Genomic DNA, 20,444 nt, shown 5'->3' with positions numbered 1-20,444 from the left:
CCCAAGTGGGGACAACTCTACGTTCCTAATCAGAACTAAAGCATCAGGGAGATGCTGACAAATATCTCAGTAGAGCTTCTCAGGCCTCAGAAGGGTGGCAAGTGGGTCGAACCATTTATTCTCAGTCCTTAAAGCAAGTAGACAGAACCAAGGGAGGCTGGAGCCTCAAGCAGCCTTGTCTATTTACCCCAGGGTGCTATCCGAATGTATCACCTCCTCTGTGTGCTAAGGATGAGAAAAAGTTGGGAAGCACCACCACTAGTCCATACTCCAGCCCATTAGCCCAGCTGGGGCTCCGTTAGCAGAATATATGTAAGTAATATGTTTTTACAGCAGATGGTGTCAGCCAGAATCAGCTTCCTGACTAAACATTAGTGCAATAATCATGCTCTCTAACTACTCACAGAGGGGGAAAAAAAGCTAATATTTTTGAGTACCCAGCACTGTGCCGTCTATTAATTTATTCTTCCAACAACCAATTATTATCTTTATTGTATAGAAATGAAACAGGAAAAGAGACTAACTTTCCCAAGTTACACAGCTAGTAAATGGCAGAGTTGGGACTTGAACCTATGCGACTTGATTCTATAGCCGTGTTCTCTTAAGTACTAAGGGATACTGTGCCGCTATATGATCAAAAGAAGTTCTTTTAATATGATATTAAAAGAACAATACTTAGCACTTAACTCTGGTTTTGCTGCCACTTAGCTATGTGACCTCAGGTAACACATTTCACTTATCTGGGCCCCCAGACACTGTATTTTTGGACAAACATTTATTAAGCATTTCTATGCCAGGAACTACAGCTCAATGAAATAATTTGATCTTTGCCATGTCCAACTGAGGGATAGGACTAGGTGCATTTACTCATTATGGTTTCCAGGATACCTGTCACTTATTTCAATTCTGATTTGGTAGAGATGAAACAGAGCGGGCCATTAGCCCAACATAATGCTGCAAGTTCTTATTGAATTCAGTGGAAGCATACTATTTGGCAGTAAGTAGAAAGCATATTTGAAAAACTACCTTTTTCATAATGGGTTTGAGAAGAAAATTGTGTCAACATCTTAGAAATGTGACACATTACAAATGTTAGGTCTGTTAATTAGGGATGATTTCTTACAGTAACTTAGTGGTTTTATTATTATTGTTTTTTAAAGCAACTAGAGAGAAAAGAAGCCCCTACCTCATTTTTCTCGTCTGAAAAGGTCAAAATTAAAATTTGGGGCCATGGTTTAGATTTTTTTACATGGACTACTAATTGGCAGAAGAAAATTTTCCCAATTTGTATTTATTTGAAGACATTTTCCAAGCAATCGACTTGGGAATGTCTAATTCTAGTGTTAGTACAGATAATGTCTGAATCCACATAGACTGGGAACTCTTGTTTTGATTAGTTTAGTTGCTACAAAAGTGGCATCGTATTCAGCATCAGTTCCCAGTGCCGATTACGGTACCTGGCACAGCACAGAAGCAAAGCAAATGTTTGTTGAATGAATGTTGTAGTGCATCAAATTTTAATTCTCCCTAGGTAATTTATCAAGTGTCTATTCATAAAAGCTTCACTTTGGTCGCAAATTCTCCAGGTTTCCCATATATTATAGTCTCTGCGAAACTGCAGAATAAAATATTCTATATTTTAAGGAGTGAGGAGAACCTTTAAGGTTTGGTGATAACTGAGTATCTGGTGTGAGCTACAGTAGGAGATATGCCTCCATCTTTGAGTCTGAAATTTTCCTTTGGCGAAACTGCTATCAAATGGCTGTAAGCAGAGAAACAGGCCTTGAAAATCTCCTTCCAGAAAATCCACGTTAACGTGATGTTATTCTTGCTAAGTTTTGCAATGGCTTTCTAATTGTGTGTGAGGCACCGAGAAACCGTGAGGAAGGGCTCTAGAACTATGTGGTGAGATCTAGGATTTCTGCAACTCCAGATCAATTTCAGGATCTGAGTCCAAAGAATAAATATTTTCACGAGTTCAATTTTACACTGAGGCTTATGACTAAGAGTGTATTCGATCTCTTTCCTGTCTTAAAAAAAATACTGTAAAAAATATAGTTGTTTTCCTTTAGAGCATTCGCTTCTAATAAATCTAACGGTGCTTTCCCTTCTTGGATTCTTACAGATTTTTTTGCCTCTCATTTCTGTATTCTAGCACCCACTCTTTGCCTTAAGTGAAGATCCCCCCCTTTTTTAGGTGGGTAACAGCATTGACTTGCCCCTAGCCACTGCTTTAAATGCTTCCCCACGCAGTATCATACAGGAACCCTTAGGGAACAGTACGGCAAAATAATCATCGCCAGGAAAACGCAGCTGCTAGTGTGTAAAATAATGTTGTAAGAGCCAGTTCTTTATCATCCTTTGCACTTCAAGAGCTATGGTAGACTCGGCGTGAGCTCAGAGTGTTATTCTTCCACTCTGCAGCACCATCCAACTCATCCAAATGAATAAAATTATTCATTCCAGAAAGAAGTTCAGGTTCAATGAATAAAAATGCATGCACTATTAAGGACAGGTTTTAGATATTCTAACTGCAAAAGATACCAGTGTCAGCAGGAGCTGGAGCTGAACACTGGGGACATATTTCTGAGGTGATACAGATGGGATTAATCTATTTTGGTTTTTGTAAGTGCTTAAAAATCTTCTCAAAGGATCCTCTTGCTGCTCCCCAATTCTCATAGGTTTTTTCAGAAGTTTCAATTATAAATATCCGGTTAGCCTCTGAAGCTATACACTGGGCCAGCCTCTGAAGCCATATACTGGGCCTAATTTTAAGGGTTTGCTTAATTGCCTTTAATACAGATACAGCGTCCATTAGTCAGCACAGGATGATGCTAGTTGAGCTGTTAGCACAGCAATACCTCTTGCTTTTGAGGTCTCAGCTGCAGAAAGTGGATGTTGAAACCATTCACCATTCAGTAGGGGACGATTAGGTAGGTTTCTGTGTTTCTTATAACATGAGCCTACGGGGATGTTCCTCTAATTATTCTAACCTTTTTTTAGTGAATTGCTTAAACTACAGCAGTTTTGGTATTTTAAAATCTGCAGCCTTTGCTCCAATGAAAGAAACTATTGCTGAGTCTTGGGATGTGGCCGTGATTTTAGATCCAATGTATTAGAATTTTAAGTGAAACCAAAAGCAAATTCGTCTGTCCCTGATCAAATGCCCCAGGGAAATTCACAATGTCACGAATTTAAGAAGTCTGAGTGGAAAGTTCTCAATAAACTCCCAAACAGGAAAGGAAACATGGGTATTAGAAATTAATTCCTTTCTCCTGGCTATTTTTATGCTGCCCTTATTCCAGGGCATGGTATCATGCCAACTGTTACCTGAACTTCTGGAAAGCTGCTTTCAGAAAATGTCTGGTAAATATCAACTCTTCCCAGCCTTTCCTTCCTTCACTGTTAAAAAGGCTGAGATGACATTATTAATTTTACTTCATCAGCCTAATCTTTATTGAAGAGCATGACTCAAGAATAGGGGTTCCAGATGGTTCACAGAAAACAAGTAACAAATGGCCTTCAAAGAAAAGAAAGGCAGGCAACCTTGCTTATGGAGAAATGCAATTAACACAACTTCTGGTTCTTACTCATCAGACTAACAACAGTTAGAAAAGTTAGCTAAGGCTAGGACTTTGCTTCGGTGGGATCACAGGGGCCCTGTCAAAATAGATGAGGTGTGTGTTGAGGGGAAGTGTGGGGAGGTGGGGCCGGCATAAACAGGTAGAATGTTGTTGGAGGGAAATTTCATCAGACAATATCCAAATTAAATATACACATACCTTTCAACCCAGAGTCTTTATTTGTAGGGAATTTATCCTACAGATAGATTTGTTCAAGTGCATAAAACAGAATATACAAGGGCAGCAGCAAAACTGTAATTTTAGAGATTCGAGGCAGCTTAAATGTCCATTGATATTGATTGGTTAAATAAATATGTGCTTATTTATATGTGGAATAGCTCTAGACTGACAAGCAAAAAGGCTAACAACATTTTGCTTCTGAGAAAAACTAGGGAGCTAGGAATAAGAGGGTGAAAAAAAACTTACAGATATTTTTTGTTTGAATTTGTCTGTTACCTATATAAAAAAACCACAGTGCTTCCCTTTATTACTTTCTAGTCTCCAAATGGTTAAAAGTTTGCTTTGTGTAGATGAAATCCCAAGTTGGGGTGAGTTGGGAACCGAGCAGATGCTGTTTCAATTCCCCAAACTTCTGAGTCCCAATTATACCAGCAGAATGGATTCTCACACCAATGCCTTCCTCTATGCCCATTTTGCCATGTGCAGATGGGAAAGCATGGTCCACATTCAGCCTGGACAATTATTTCCTAGGATTCCCAGACAGAAATATCATTTTTATTTTTTTATCCCCTCTCAAAAGATCTCCATGGTGTTTCTGTTCTTCACTTGTTATGAGTTTCAGAGATGTGTTTTTATGTATTAAGTTAACCTTCCTCCACCTGATCTTTCCTTTGGAACCAAGCACCTCTTTCCATTCTAAACTTAGACCACACATCTCAGCCTATCAGCCTATGAGACAAACAATTCCTTAAGCTAAACTTGGAATCTCCTTGTCCTGTTTCTCATCACATGGACTGTGCTAAGACCTTAAATCTCAAAAACCACTAAAAATTGCTACCAGCTAGCATCAAACATTGTGCAAAGCACCTTACATACATGTCACTGAATTCTCCTAAACAGAAATATTGTTAAATTCCATTTTGGGATGAAGAAAATGAGGCAGAGAGAAGAAACTGGCCAAAGGGTCCCATGGCTAGTGCGTGGCAAAGTTGGGATTCAAACTGTGTGAGATTCCAAAGCGCCTACATTTCACCTTGCCAGAGAACGACAGGCTCTCGCTCTAACAAAACCACCACTGCACACTGGATTCCGCAGCCCTCTCCTGAGCTGGCTACGTCCTGCCATTTTGCTTGTGCAGACTCCCACCTGTTTCGTTCCCCCACCCCGCGTGGGCTCTAATCTTGGTCTGGGCGGTTAGACTGGTATGGGCCCAAGCCCTATCCTTCTCTAGTGGTTGGAATTCACTAGCCCCTTGGTTCTAGAGGAAAGCATAAGAATGACGTAGATTTGATTTGATAGACTTGGGGGGAGGACAGTTGATGAAATTAGAGCCATATACAAAATTGCTAGAATTCTCACATTCTTCTGCTTCGCCATGAGCCTGAGGAAGTATAAAACTATGTTGTGCAGACAGATCTAGCAGCTTATTATGATGTATCTATCTGTTTACTTTTTAACATCATGCCTACTAAAAAAAAAAAAAGTTGACCTCTACTCAGAGTTAAAATTAAGCCATTAAACAACGGCAAACATAACCAGATAGGAATCTGTGCTTTTCCGAAGTGAGATCCTGCACTTGCCCACCTCAGACTTTCCTGCGGTGACTGTTAAAACCACCTACATACAGCCTAACAATCTCCATTTTTAATAAGCTGTCTGAGCGGTTCTTTAGTTCCCTAATTTGGGGGAAATGGGCCTGCTTGCAGAATGACTGAGGATTTCTTTTGCTGAGGCTCAGCTAAATGCCAATTTCACATCTGTTAAACCTTTTAGATACCCCTGCAGCTTCTAAAAATGTGCCCCCTTTCATTTCACAGTTGGGTCTCTCTTTAACAGTAGTTTGCTTCTCTCTCTGCCTTCCCTTGGTATTTGATGCCTACTATAACAAAAAGGCAGAAGCCAATCATTCTAGGTCTATTTAAGGTATTTACCTGGTACTTTTGGAAGATTTGGTCAGTAAGGGAATTAACTCAGAGCCAAGTTTGGGAAATATTGATTCAAAGGGATCGATACAGTTACTCAGGGAATTCTTTGATGAGCTCAGATCTTAAAGGACTAGTTAAAAGCTGGAAAGTCAAGGGCCACGAAAACGGTCTATCATTAGTGGTGTTCAGCGCAGGACCCAGGAGGCTGGAGCCACTGACCGAGAGGGATGGGGCAGTATTAATTGGCAAGAAAAACAAAGGACTGTCGCGTTGTCCTTATTCCTTCATCTTCACTTTAATGAGCACCATTTTCGGTGGACCAAGAAACTAAATAAGCAAGAGGGTTTTATAGGCCGAGGGAATCACCTGGCATGATTTCAAGACTTCCAGTCCATAGGAATTATATGCATCTGATGACACTGTAGGTTCCCTGTTAGCTATTCTGAAGGATCATCGAAAAATAATAGATGATACAAGACCAGTGAGTACCCGAGTTTAAAAAATGCAAAAAGCTAATTCCATTAGTTATGGAATACTGAGGTTGGTTTTGCTGGCAGGTAATACTCCAGAAGAAATAACTAGTTTGTGACCTCTCCAGAAGGAACCGTGGATCGCCTCAAATGAGTGTTTCACTAAGAAGAGAATAATGCTCAAGCCCTACTCCTTTGAAAAGGGGACTGTCGTTGAATGACATGGCTGCCACAGTGCTGGAGGAGGGTGGTGAGGTGAAAAGGGTCTTAGACATTTGGGTAGGAGGCACCGGAGGAGAGTAATGGAGTTATGAGCTGGAGGTGATAGAGGTTACTAGACCACCGGTGTGTAGTGTTACGGACTAGTCTGGTGGTGGTGGTGGGTGGCTTTCTAGTTAGTAACTAGATTTCAGTGTAGTAAACTCTTCGTTATCTAATATGATCTCGTGACGACATGGATTCACAGGGTCTCAAATGGCAGAATTAGTGCTGAGAGGCATTAGAGCACAGGGGTGGAAGACACAGGCTTTGGAGTCAGAATTCTGCCTTCCCATCTATCATGTGTGTGACCATGTGCCAGCTGCTCAGTCAAACCCTAAGCCTGAGCTTCCCATGTGTGGAAAGGACACTACCTACCTAGTATCAGAAAGATCAGGTGAAGTGACATATGTACAGTGCAAAGGACAGGTGTGGTTATTAGCCCCCCACCCCCATATATTACCATGCATCAGTGTCAATATACCAGAGACAGATGGACTGTTCTCTGCCCGGTAGTAACACTCAACATCACACCAATGCCTCAAATGAGAACACCGTAGACACACTAAATGATATTTGATGAAGTTGAAGCCAGAATATACATGGTGGCCATGTCCTACTCCAAATGCGATGCCCCAGACTGGATACGGTTGGTCAGATACCTTTGGACCAGCTCAGAGATGACACATTAACTGTCAGTTATTTTGACTGATGTTTTCCTTAGAATGAATGTGGAATAATGCATTCGCTGAACAGATATTCACTTGCTATCCAGCAGGCACCGGGGAACAAAGGTGAATACGACACAAAGCTCATACTTAAGAGCATACTGGCTTCAGGATGAGATGAAGAAAAGAGGCAGCTTTAATACCAAGTGGTGAGTGCACCATTGATATGTATGGAGGCTGAGGGGGAGTGGAAGACAGCCCAGAAATTAGCCCAATTGCAGAGGTAGGGCGGTCAGAGTCCCTGGGAGAAGACCGAGTCTGAGTAGAGTCTTAAGGCCTGAGCGGGAGTTTGGGCAAGGGGGATGGGAGTGACAGCATTCTCGGCAGAAGGAACAGTATTTGCAAAGGCGCAGATGGGAGAAACAGCAGGGTAGGGGGGATATCAGGAACTACAAGCCGTGGGATGTTGTAGGAGTTTAGACAGGAAAGCGAGAGATGGGAAAAGATGCTAGCCAGAGCCACGAGACAGAAGCAGAGTGGAGGAACTCCACAGAGAAGGACTTGGACTTCATCCGACGGGTGATGGAAAACCCTGGCAGATGTCACGCATCGGAATGACACAGTCAGATGGTGTTTTAGAAAAACAACTCTAGTGGCTGTGAGAATGAACTTGTCGGGAGAGATTGGAGTCAGGGAGCTCATAGGAGCACCTCTCAGCCAGAGAAAAGATGCTGCTTCAAGGACAGTGTTAGGAGAGAGGAAGGTTAAACACAAACTCTAAGGAGGCTGAGTAGAACAGATCCGGGGACTGAGCGGATATGGACGGCAACAGGGAGATGTCGACGATGCATAAATTCTTACCATGGGCAGAAAACAGAGAATTGGGACTTTTTTTTTTTTAAATTTCCTTTCAGTAAAAGAAGAGGGATTTTCATTTTTGACATGTGGAGTTTGAGGTGTACGTGGAACATACAAGTTGAAATGTCAGTTTAAAACTCATAGTAGTCCGAGTTAGAGATAATGGCTGCAGTGCCACAGCACTAACAAATCATGACGGGATGAGAAGATCCAGGCAGACTGTGGTAAGTGAGAACAGCAGTGGGCAGAGGAAGGACTCCTGGAAAACAGCAATATTTCATACGATGACAGAAGCAGGGGCTGTTACCCAGACTGAAGAAGAAGTCAAAGGGCTGGAGAATCAGATATCACAGAAGCCAAGGGAATAAAGTTCCCAGAAGCTGTGGGTGATCATTACTGTCAAATGCAGTAGAGAGAGGTCATCCATTAAACTGAAGAATGAAAAGTGTACGTGTGATTGAACAATTAGAAGGCCATAAATATGCAAACTGGTTAGACTTCTTGGTCGCAGACATCTGAATCCACTCAAGTTGTATTAAGCACAAAGGTATTTATTGGAGGGTGTTAGAGTACACAATCTCTAGGAGGCTGGAGATACAGGTTTGGGGGTCTTTCCACCAGGAAAAGGAGTTGTAGCCAGGATAAACACCCACCCGCACCACAGAACTGTTAAAGGGGAAAAAACCCCACTGCCACCTGTGACCAGGTACTAGAATGTTCAGCAGAGTCGTTCCAAATGAATAAATGCCTCAGCCAGTACTACAAACAGAGCCACTCTATCCAAGAGCAGCTCCATTCTAGGACGAGCTTGCTCCATGCCTAACTAAACGCTCACCTTCAGACTTCCCAAAGCTCACTGTCACATCACCTTACGTCATCCACAAAATGATACTTCTGCGCAGCATAAAAATGAAGATGGAGTCAAAAAAAGTAAGAATAATCTTTATTCCTTGGAAACACAGTTGTAAAAATGTATCAATAAGATTAAAAGATTCAGAACACATTTATTTGTATGTAGCACATACACTGAGGATTAGCACATCCGCTAAAATGGAATACACCTGTAAACAAAAATCTTTGGGACAGTTTATAAGTGATAAGAGACTCCACTGTGCAAGGCATGAAGAGGATTCTCTCTTTCTGGATAGATTTTTGTGGTAACGAAAAACAGATCAGGTTTCAGTAATAAAATATCTCAAGAGATGTCAATATACATATTTTAAAGGCTTAAAATGGGCTGAAGTACAATTAGATATATAAAAGCGGCATGAGAATTTATTTCACAAAAATATTAATAAAAATATCTCAGGCCTTTCTAGAGAAAAATGTTTGACTCATGGCTTGAAATGGGGGGTAGTGGGATAAGAATAAATATTTTGGCATGAGTTCTACCCTAAGAGACAACATATTAATCTCTGGTTCTACAAAAAGACTGTGCAACACTTATCCTATCCAAGTCTACAGAACGCTTTGGCACAACTTTACTAAAATCTTGTACGCTTTAACGTGAGCCATAAATGCATCTCGGATTGCATGTTGCTTTTTAAAAGAGTGAAGTCCAGGGTAAAAACTAACCCTCCGATTCTACAAATTCTGACAGTGTATATCCATAATTATGCTGTCTGAAATCATGCAAGTTATTAGCAGCACCAATCAAGATATTAAAACATTATTCTTGTCTTCGAGCAGCAAATTCTATCAAAACAATGCTATGCAATTTATGATTAGCAAGATCTCTAAAATTCAAAGTGGCTAAACTGTTTTAAGATTGGAAATTCAAAGTCTCCCTGCATTATATAACATCTAACAGTTATACACTTTATTTAGCTTCTGAAGGGGGTAACCTCTCTTAGAGAAGGGGACATTGCAGTTTCCCTATATTTTAAATGTTATATTCTCAGCCTAAAAATGTTAAATTTTTAACAAATGACTGAATTTTAGAGTTGGGAAAGACCTTGATGAACATTTAGCCCAACCCACTCTTTTCAGATGGGGAAAGTGAGGCCAACCAAGGGGAATGCCTTGTCTAAAATCACAAAAGACACAGGCTGGACCCCAGCTATCTCCAGTCCCCCATATTCCTGGTATTTCTCTGCAGAGCTATCTTCCCAGGTTTTTCTGGTTTTATTTGGTCTCATTCATTAAATAACAAAGAAATATCAGGTATATAGAAATAACAATAAACACAGACTTTTACTCTAATTTTAAAATCAGAATGATTCCTGAGCCTTTACCTACCTTCATTTTATTGAGAATGCAGTCAACAGTAAATTATGACTAGCTATCGTGATTATTTTCAAACACGTACACGGACACCGAAAACACCTTTCAGAACTATTCCTTAGAGACACTTTTACAAACACATCCGTGTGATGCCAAGGCACTTTTCATGGAATGTAATGAAACTGTGATGGTGAATGGAAGTGAGATGCTTCAGTCTCTCAAAGCGCGGTCATGAGCTTATCTCGATACATCATACTCTGCACTCCTCCTAAGTTCTTCTGGTTCTGGTTGTGGACATAATCGAAATGGCTGTCATCTCCACTGGCCGACGCTTTCCAGTGAGGCCTGTCATCCTGAAAGGATGGCCTGTTTTGTTTGCAGAGTGAATGGTTAGTGGGGGAATGAAAGAAAATTCAGAAATGTGAGTGAAACAACATAAGCACAAAGGGAAGGGGCAGGGAAAACCATGAACCACGTGAATGCGGATGGCCTGCAAACTGAAATGAATGGATTGTCTACTTTATTTTTTAAATTCAGATGTGGGTCATCTATTAACTGCCAAGTGGACGAAAGCTCTGTCTCTGGTTGTGCCGTCATCCCTCAAAGGGTGTCTGATGATCGGGTCAGCTTGGGGAAAGCTAGGTGAAGGTAAAAAGGGTCCTTTGCCAGGGGACCTCTCAGGGCTGTTATGCTAATGTTCTCTATGAATGCTTATGAAGTATTTGCCAAAAGCGTTGGACCAACAAGCTTTTTCTTGGGGCAGGCATCTCGTACGGCACTTCTCTTAACACAAAATGCTAGGCCCCACTGCCAGAGATTCTGATCCAATAGGTCTGGGGTGGAGCCGAGAATCTGCATTCACAAGCTCTCAGGTGATTGATTGATGGTACTAGGGCCAGGTAGGTGGGCCACCTGACAGGAACCTTCCTCAGAATTCCTGGTGTGAAATACTGGGCGAGGGCATGCCTCAGAAGGAAACTAATGTGACAAACTAGGCAGTAAGAAGTATAACATTTTGTAAAAACAAGGTTAATAAAAACATCATTGCTATAGATCTCTTCTGTTTCTCATGTCTGGAAAAATAAACTGCCTCAGCAATACAGAAACATTTAGAATTCTTACTGTACTACTTTAACTCGCTTTAAAAAGTTACATGAGTATCAAGTGTTTGTGATAAAACTGCTCTGTTGTCCTACAGGATCCGCCCCCGCCCCCCCAACGTGGGAAGACCTATGAAGAAACAAGTGCTCTCGTTTGCCTTGCTCTAACCAGACTGATTTCCATCACTGTCCTCTCTCAAAGAGCAAGGCTCGCAACCTCGCCAAGAAAGAACTAAGCAAACTGAATTCACCAACTATGTTTCTGAAAGAGCTGTACACATAAACACCAATTAAAGCTGATCTTAAAAGGAATATTTGCCTTTTCAAAGCTAGCATTAAAACACTTCCAAGCCTATAAACTATAAACACAAGGCAGGTGCCAGTTTACTTAGGAAGGGTTATGTGGTAAGTCAGGGTGGAGGCGAGTAAACACATCCCTCAGGCTAAATCCCACTTACCATTTATTTTCGTAAACAAGTTTTATTGGAACATAGCCACACCCATTCATTTATGTATGTCTGTGGCTGCTTTCAAGTTATTACAATGGCAGAGTTTAGTTGTGACAGAGACCACAACGCTGAAGCCGAAAATATTGACCATATGGCCCATTTCAGAAAAAAGTTTACTGACCCTGGGTTTAGAGAAAGATCTACTGCCACCAAAAGCAAACTCCCACCCCATCCCTGAAAAAAAAAACAAAAAAAAACAAAAAAAAAAACCTTTAAAAAAAACCCACAACAAAAATCCCCAAACTTTAGTCACATTTTTTAGTAAATGAATTCCCAGGACAGGAAAACATGACTTATAAATTTTAAGTAACATTTCTAACACAAAACCAAACCAAAAATATCTGAGGTTAGAATGACTTAAAAAAAAAAAAATCATTTTTATGTCATAAAGCATAACTTTAGTAAATCCAGACTCTCCACTGGCTTCTTTTGCTTTGCAAATGATTAATCTCTGCCATGACAAGGCACCTCTTAACAGTTGTTGCTGATGCAGGATCTCAAATTCATGACTAAGTAGAACTTGAACTTTTCTGGAGAAAAGGAGAACTTGTGAAAGGACAGCTCTGTGAGCTCAAGCACTTACCTTACATTTGGAGAGTGAGGGTGCCACCGGGGCTGGCTGGGGTGGATATTGGGAAGATACTGAGGCTAGAAAGAAAATACCAAACCTGATTATTCGATGACCTTTCGATTTCAATGGTCTTCATTCACTTTGTCTCTTACTGGCATCCACCCGAGGGGCCCACGGGGGTATGAATGGAAAGGCTATAATTGAACCCTGGCTGGTGGGAGGGAACGTTTCCCAGGATGATCGCATTTCCCGCCACAAAGGCTGGGCGCTGGGAAGGTTGTCCTCGGAAGAAAAGTGAAAGCATTGCAAGGGTCTCCTGGAGCACCCAGGACAGGTAATATTCATCTCTCCCAAGGGAACAGACTGGAAGCTGCCAGAAGGACAGGGAGAATGGTCGGCAATGTCTTCAGAAACAATTTTTGTCACTTCTGAAAATGATGACAACCATGGCGACAGTTACGCCTGCACGGAGACAGGGACCCCAAGGGCTGTGGGAAGCACTTTCTTTCTCCCTTATTTATGCAATAAAAATAGTTTTCTAAATTGTGATCCGAAACCATCCAGAGCACTTATCATCCTGATAACACAGAAGGAAGGAAGAGATTTGTCCATTTTAAGATGAGAAAATAGATCCAGACTGGTGACTCACAAAATGACCTGGGGTGACAACGAGATGGGGCTGGCTGGAGAGCAGGCTGTCTATCCACTTCTGGCCTGCAGGGGGCAGTGGTCCTAGACGATGCCAGGAGCCACTGGGCTTTTTTCTCAAGGCTAAACTTCCTACCTGGCAAAATGGGTCCTTCTGACATTTACGTTACCGCGGTCTTGCCACCACTCCTCTTTTAATTACTTCTTCCCCCTCTTCGTCCTTCCCTGCTGCTTTGGTTAATAAGCAGAAGGCCGCTCTCCGTTATGGAAAATTATCAGCAATTCTGTACATTCAGTTTTCACGGACCTGAGATGCCTTCCTTGCCTATTCTGTATTCCAGAGGCCTCTCTCCTTCAAAGACGCCTGTCAGCAAGCTAAGTCTGCAGCCTCCAAAAGGACATGCTGCAGGAAAAAGGAATCTGGAGAAAATATCTCAGTTGTAGAATCTGAGAGCTGACCAGGGCTTTAGAATCTCCCTGATTCCGTCTCTTCACATTTGCCCCTCTCTCTCAAGGGATACAGAAACCCAGAGTGTTTAAATGATTGGCCCAAAGCTGAACTCTTTCAGGTGTTTCAGTCACACAGCCAGGCCATAAATGAGGTCTACTAACTGGGTCTTCAACAAAAGTGAACAACTAGAAATGGACCTTCTGTTGTACTCCCCATCTTCAAACATAACCAAATCAGATTCAAATCAGGGTGGGCACCTTATTCACAAAGACCCAGAGGAAGGATATTCCTGAACCTTTCCTGGTCTCCTTTGGCAATTAACTGACAGTCTATTTTTTTTTTTAATTAATTTATATTTTTTACTTTTTTAGGCGAGGCAACCCTTGGTTGACCTCACAGATTGCAAAGACTTTGTCAGCTTACGATCCCTTATTTTTTATGCCTACAGCACCTGGTCTTCCTAGGTGGTCTCCCATCCAAGTACTAACCAGGCCTGACCCTGCTTAGCTTCCGAGATCAGACGGGATTGGGCTTGTTCAGGGTGGCATGGCCGTAGACTTAACTGATACTCTAAAGCTGTCAAGGAGTGTTTTTTTTTTTAATGTTAACCCAGAAGGTTCTCAATCAAGGCAATTATGTCCCCCTGAGGACAACTGAAAATATATATGTGCATTTTCACTTGTCACAATGACCTTTAACTATTGGACAGGGGAAGAGCGAAGCTAAACATCCTGGGACTCTAGGAACAGTCCCAAACGATAAAGAACTTTCCCTCCCCAAACGCCAACAGTGTCCTCACTGGGAACACAGCAATCCATCCTTTGCAGTTGGCTAACCTTGCTGAGCTCAGAATAAGATAAATGCTGCAAGTCCATCCCGCCCTCTTGAAAACCTCTCTCCTCTCTCAGCACTCAGATGCCTATCAGGCCACTTCTCAGGCCGTTCTCTTCCTGGTTAATTAACTCCCAACCCTTGATAGAACAACACAGAACCTCTCCGACTGGCAAGGTGCAGAGGACCACTGATTCCCAAAGATGTTGAGAGCAACGACATGTACGTAACAGCTTTTGTAGATCTGATTTCAACAACTGCCTTGATGTTCATTTCTGAGCAGAGAGAGCCTGCAGCACGAGCTCACCCAGGAGGCTGGTGGGGAGAGGGCAGGGACCGTGCTGAGCTGGGACTGCTTTGCTTCATTTAATTTTTTTCTCTCCTTCAAGCAGTAAATCACCCATGAACAACTCTTCCCTTCCCCCTCAACATTCCAGACACTCGCACCTGACAATCCCTCAAAAACAAACAAACAAACAAAAACAATCCGTGAATAAGATTTAAGAATCTAAAGAAGAAGATGGGGAAACTGCCTTTTCCCTACCAGGAGCAAAGCACATTTTATGTGTTCTTCCCTAAAACTCAGAAGTCAAGTTCAGGTTTTGCTTATTAGGAATATGATTTCATGTACAGAAGATGATATCACAAAAACCTTCTGAAACATAATTTGGACACCTGGTAAAGATAATGTATATGGGGATCCCTCCCCCATCTAAAGAATTAATATCTGCAGATCAAGAATGAGACTAGTTAGAATAAGGCTCCAAAGTGAACTCGTTATGGAGTAGCTTTGTTACTGTGACATTCAAAACCAGACTGGTGACAGGACACAGAAACCAGGGAGAGCAGTGTCCGGTGGACATTCACACCCACCTAGGACACGAAAGCTGATCCCAAGTTAGAAGGTCATCAGATGTGGATGCTGCCTCTAAGCACAAACAAATGACAACCTAGGAAGCGAGGGACACATCATCAATCCAGGGTTCCCCCACCTGGCTGCTCGTGAGAACCACCTTTGGAGCTTTGAAGCTCTCTAATATCGAAATCCCACCTCCCAGGGTTTCTGGTTCAATCAGTCCAGGGTGAGGGCCACGCACCGGTTATTTTTTTTTAAAGTTTGCCAGATGGTTTTAATGTGCAGCAGGGTTGAGAACCACTGGTGCAGGCGACTTACATTCAAGGGGATCCAAGAGGTTCTGGGGAGGAGAGGGCTCCGAAGGATATCTTAATGTACAGATTAGGAGGCAAAGAAATTCCAGGCAGACGAGTATAGGCAAAAGAATGGTGGGAAGAAATTCTGGGGCAACGATGACGTAATTCCCTGAGAGCTGAATATATGTTGTGTTGAGGAGTGGTGAGAAATAAGTGTAGAAAACTTAAGTCGGAGCCAGGTTGTAGAAGACTGTGAATGGCCAGTGAGAGCAACCCACAGGTAGTGGTGGGCGGCCCGGGGGCGTAAGGGCTCTGGTTGGCCATCCTGTGAAAGAGGACACCAGCCATAGAAACCTGTCTGTGCTCCTTCTGCAGGCAAGAGGCCTAGAACAATGCTTCACAAAGTAGATTCTAGAAACCTGCTCTTCCACTGATGTTAATGGGTATATTACCAAAAATGAGCGGGGGTAGGGGTGTGGATGGGGGAGAGGAGAGAGGTTAGCTTTTTTTATTGGGGGGTGGTGGGTGGTGGCGTCCAATAATCAAATGATCCTGGGAAACACTGGATTTAAAAAAATAAAATGTGTTTTTGTTGCAGGATTTCTCCGCACTTGTGACACCGCAAAGGGCACAGTGTCAGATCCAAGAAGGCGGAATGCACGGTGCAACAAATCCCAAACGTGTGACCAAGACATCATTTCCTGGAGGCACACGTCAAGGGACTCGTGTTCCTTGGGCCTAGAACGCACTTTGACAAAATGCCTCTTCACTTGAGTGCCCCTAGGAAGTTGAGTTTGACCACCCAGAAACTTAAACATATGTCCCTACTGCTTGTCAGTTGGCAAGGTTAAGAAAAATAGGCAGCTCATATGACCAAGAAGAAGCAGGGGTTGGGGGGAGGGAGGGGGAAAGACTCTCTTCTTACTGTTTTCTTAAATAAAAAAAAAAAAAAAAAAATTGGTATTATTTCTTTAAAATCTGATTACAAACGTAATGACTGCTCAACATGGAAAGTTTAGAAACTTTAAGAAGTATCGCATGAAAACCTTTAAAAGCAATATCTTACCTGGTAAGTATGGACTTCAGGATTTGTTTTAGAGCTAAAGGAAAGAAAAGAAAAAGTGTAATGTAACAGTTTGTAAAGCGACATCATAACTGATTCACAGGCATACGTCAGAGATATTGTGGGTTCAAGTCCGGACCACGGCAAGAAAGCAAGCCTCATCAGGAAGTGAGTCATATCTTTTTGCTGGTGGAGGATCTTGCCTTCAATTTGTAAAAAAATGCAACATCTGTGAAGTGCAATAAGCTACGCGCAATAATATGAGGTCTGCCTGCATCTAACAATCACAAACTAACCCTTAGTGCTACCTACTCTGTCGGGAACCTTCATAAATACTCTTTCTTTTTTGGTTATTAGCTGCTTAAACGAACATATAACTGGGAGAATCAAACAGCAACTTTCCTTTGTCACTTTAGAGCTCACAAATAGAAACAAGTGATATTATTCCAGAACCCTGTTTGTGATGTCATGTTTTGGTGGCAAAAAGGAGGTCCTTTCAGCTCGGCAAACCAAAAAATTTTAGGCCCACCCCAGAGCTGCCCATGGCAGCAGTGGAGGGAAAGCCACCACCTACTTTTGAGCATCCATCACTATGGGTCCCACAGCCGACACCAACGCTGCCCTGAGCTGGCCACCGCTTCGGAATATTCATTCCCTATAAGACTCTGCACTGGGAACTTCACATCTGTTATTATTTAATCCACGCAACAAGGCTGTGAGGTCGATAAATGTTACCACCTCATTTTACAGATAAAGGAATGGCTGCCTAACAGAGACATTAGGAAATCTGCTCGGGGTCAGCCAGCTAATCAGTGGCAGAGCCAGGACAGGAATGGACATCTCCTCCATCCCAGAGCCTATATTGTTTCCATTAAGCCAAGAAGGTTCCAGGCTCCTCATGCAAGATCCTACTTTGATGGGCTCTTAATCAAACAACTCTGGTGAAAGAGATGGACCACGAAGATTGGTGTAAAACACAATGTATTTATTAACAAGCGAGCATCTGCCAGAGAAACCGCAAACACAGTACAATCATCGAGCTGCGTTGCTAGGGTGGTGTGCTTGAAATCGAGGTTTATTACCTCTCCAACAACGAGAGGAAAACACATCATTGTTACGAGTCTTGCTTGGGGTCTGAATGGCTCTGTGTTCCAGTTTTCAGAGAGGGCAATGAATCTGGCCAGGCTCTGGGCCAGGTTCACCTCCGGCTGGATTGCATCAGGAAGGTTAAGTGTTCTGCAAGGTGCTATTTTTCTAGTATCACCTCTGCAGCCCAGAGCACAATTTCATCCCTGGCTCCCATAGCAATCCTACTCACCCTGGATCCCACAGGCTGCAAAGAGCAATTGAACAGCTGCGAACAGTGGTTATTAGCTCATTTGTTCCTAAAGGGTATATTTACTTGGGTTTTTATTTTTTTTGGTAGAATTTTTTTTTTTTTAGTTTGTTTTGGTTCTCGATACATATAATCTCCAGCAGACACTAAGTGGAAAATGTAATTTTATTAGGGAAAAGCAAACAAAACAACCACTTCCTTCGAGAGCAAAGCAAAGAAATGTTGTAACTCACAAACCCCTGAGAATTAAAGCAAGACATGCTGACAGGCGGAGGAAAGGTGCGACTACCTGCTACCGGGATCCTAGAAATAAGGCAGACCTGAAGGCCGAAAACCAACCCATGCAGGAGCCCTGCAACCTCCTCCCACTGCCAGTGGGCTCACACACAGCAGTTTAGCAGGACCTGTCATTAGAGGCTGAGAACCCAACTCAGACACAAGACTCAGAGGCTTGTCCCCCCCAGCAGAATGGCACTGCCGGTACAGTCTGAGACGTGAGTTTGAGTTTCCAGCCGTGTAATACAAGGGACCAGTTATGTTCTTTAGAACCATGGGGGTCTGTGAAGGTGCCTTGGGGCTACCTGGAAGGGGATACAGATGAGCAGCAGGCCCCGGCCCCTCCCTGCCCACTCGGCTTCATCCCCACATGCTCCATTTTTGTCTGTTCCCTATGTCAGGTTTCTTCTGGGCGGTGAAAACCAGAGGCTGAATGAGTTTGAAAAAAGAAATGCTGATCAAGCTCAACCTCCTTGTTTTCAATGAGAAAAAAGAGTCCCAGAAAGGAGAAAGCCCAGGTCCCAGAGCTGGCTTAGAGCCAAGCTGCGGCCTGGTGGGAGGCCTCCTGATCCCTCGGCCAGCAATCTCACCACGAACCAGGGCTTCAGCTACCCACCCCGCCTCATGCCGAGCTCTGCCAACTGTCCAGAGTGCAGGGCACAGCCGAGCTGTGCGGATCTCAAAGACCACCCTCCCCGGCAGCCCGAGATCTGTGCCTCTGACGACTGAAAAGCTAACTAAACGGGGCTGCTGGTCACAGGCTGGAGCTTAGATGCAAGAGTTGAAATAGAGATTCTCTAGCATGACAGCCGTCCAACTAATAAATCAAAACTCACAAGAGAAAGCAGTTGTTTCAGAGAGAGAAAGAGAGGCACATGCTGGGTAGGACAGTGGTTCTCACCTGGGCTGCACACTAGAATCACCAAGGAGCTTTTGAAACCACAGATTCCTGGGTCCCACCCACAAAGATTGTCGTTTAGCCTAGGGCATAGCCTGGCTGAGAGGAATGAGTCAAAGCTCACCAGGTGATTCCAATGTACAGGAAAGATCCAGAACACCTGCACTAGGGAAGCGGCCTCAGACCACTCCCCGTGGGCCAAACCTGGCCTGCCTGCGATTCTGAGTCAAGAGTTTGGCACACAGCCATGTTCCTTCGTTTACATATTGTCTATGGTGGCTTTCGCACTCCAGCGACAGAGCACCAAAAGAGACTGTACAGCCTGCAAAGTCTAAAATATTTACTATCTGGCACATCCCAGAAAAAAATGTGCTGAGTTTTAGTCTTGTGACAAGTTCTTTTTCCTGCAAGAATTTTAAGAAAGGTGTTCAATAAAGGCCCTCTACATCGTATGACTGTAAGAGCTGCCCATCACTACGCGAATCCTGCCATTGCTCTTACAGCTTCGGCTCAAGAGCACGGCCCTTCTTTCGCATCGATGCCTGCAACGCCATTAGCGCTGTGAGCTGTACACATTCCTATCACCTTTATCACCCACTGTTATGATAAATAAAGCACAGAGCTACTCAAACAAGGCAGCTGTGTTTTCTAAAAAAAACAAACCGTCTTAGAACATTCTATTGTGTACTTATTGAAAGCCAGGGGGATGGTATAGCCAGGCAGGAGGAAAAAAAAAAAAAAAAAAATCGGGAGACTCACCTGGTAATTTAATTATATTAAAGAAAAAGTCAACATTGAAAGTAAATAGAATAATTAGAGAAAAGAGCTGTACCCCAGAGCCTGGGGGCACTTACCAGAGCTGAGCTGCTATCACTGGGTTGCTCGCTTTAAAAGAAAAACAGAGAGTAATGACATCTTAGAGAGCTTTATCACTTTTACCATGTGATGACAATGACCAGGAAAGACAGTTCTAAGCGCAGCCTCAACTCCAGGAGGCAGAATCTTCACCTTAGCTACTTCTGCTTTCTAGAGGACAAGTAAATGGCTTTTCCTCTGTACCCTGCCCTCGCGCTCAGCAGCAGGTCACTGAGCACGTTCCCAAGGCTGGGCCTCTAGGGTGCAGAGATGAGAGACGCAGCCCCTGCTCTCAGTCCTAACACAGAGACAGAGAGGCAGAAAGGGATAAAGATGAAATACAAGCATGAGTCCACTGGGGAGCTCAGGGCAGCCACTGCTGACCAGGGCAGGGGTGCGAGTTTGTGGAAGGGGCCATGGAGAGAGAGAGAGCTTATTTATCTAGACTCCATTTCATTTTAAAAAGGATGCAACACAGAAAACCATTAAAAGCTCACAAAGATGCCAGAACTCTGGCTGGAGAAAATGTCAGTAAAGTAAAGGAGGAAA

At 43.0% G+C, this 20,444-nt stretch overlaps 1 protein-coding gene and 1 non-coding gene across 2 annotated transcripts in view; both read right to left on the bottom strand.

Annotated features, from left to right (window-relative positions):
* EPB41L4B (erythrocyte membrane protein band 4.1 like 4B) overlaps window positions 1-20,444 on the bottom strand; it is a 119,082-nt gene that overhangs the window by 39,358 nt on the left and 59,280 nt on the right. The window contains exons 14-16 of the mRNA XM_011364986.1: window positions 19,895-19,925; window positions 16,534-16,567; window positions 12,398-12,462 (exon numbers count right to left, since the gene is read on the bottom strand). Coding sequence (XP_011363288.1) covers window positions 12,398-12,462; window positions 16,534-16,567; window positions 19,895-19,925 — 130 coding nt within the window. The remainder of the gene's footprint in view (window positions 1-12,397; window positions 12,463-16,533; window positions 16,568-19,894; window positions 19,926-20,444) is intronic.
* LOC111742900 lies at window positions 13,924-14,042 on the bottom strand. The gene has a single exon (XR_002781528.1). It is a non-coding gene; the product is annotated as a 5S ribosomal RNA (ribosomal RNA).

The sequence above is a fragment of the Pteropus vampyrus genome, unplaced genomic scaffold (assembly GCF_000151845.1).
Source record: "Pteropus vampyrus isolate Shadow unplaced genomic scaffold, Pvam_2.0 Scaffold103, whole genome shotgun sequence".
Taxonomy (NCBI): domain Eukaryota; kingdom Metazoa; phylum Chordata; class Mammalia; order Chiroptera; family Pteropodidae; genus Pteropus; species Pteropus vampyrus.
The sequence above is the reverse complement of the archived record's forward strand: the minus strand, read 5'-3'. Positions and strand labels throughout refer to the sequence as shown.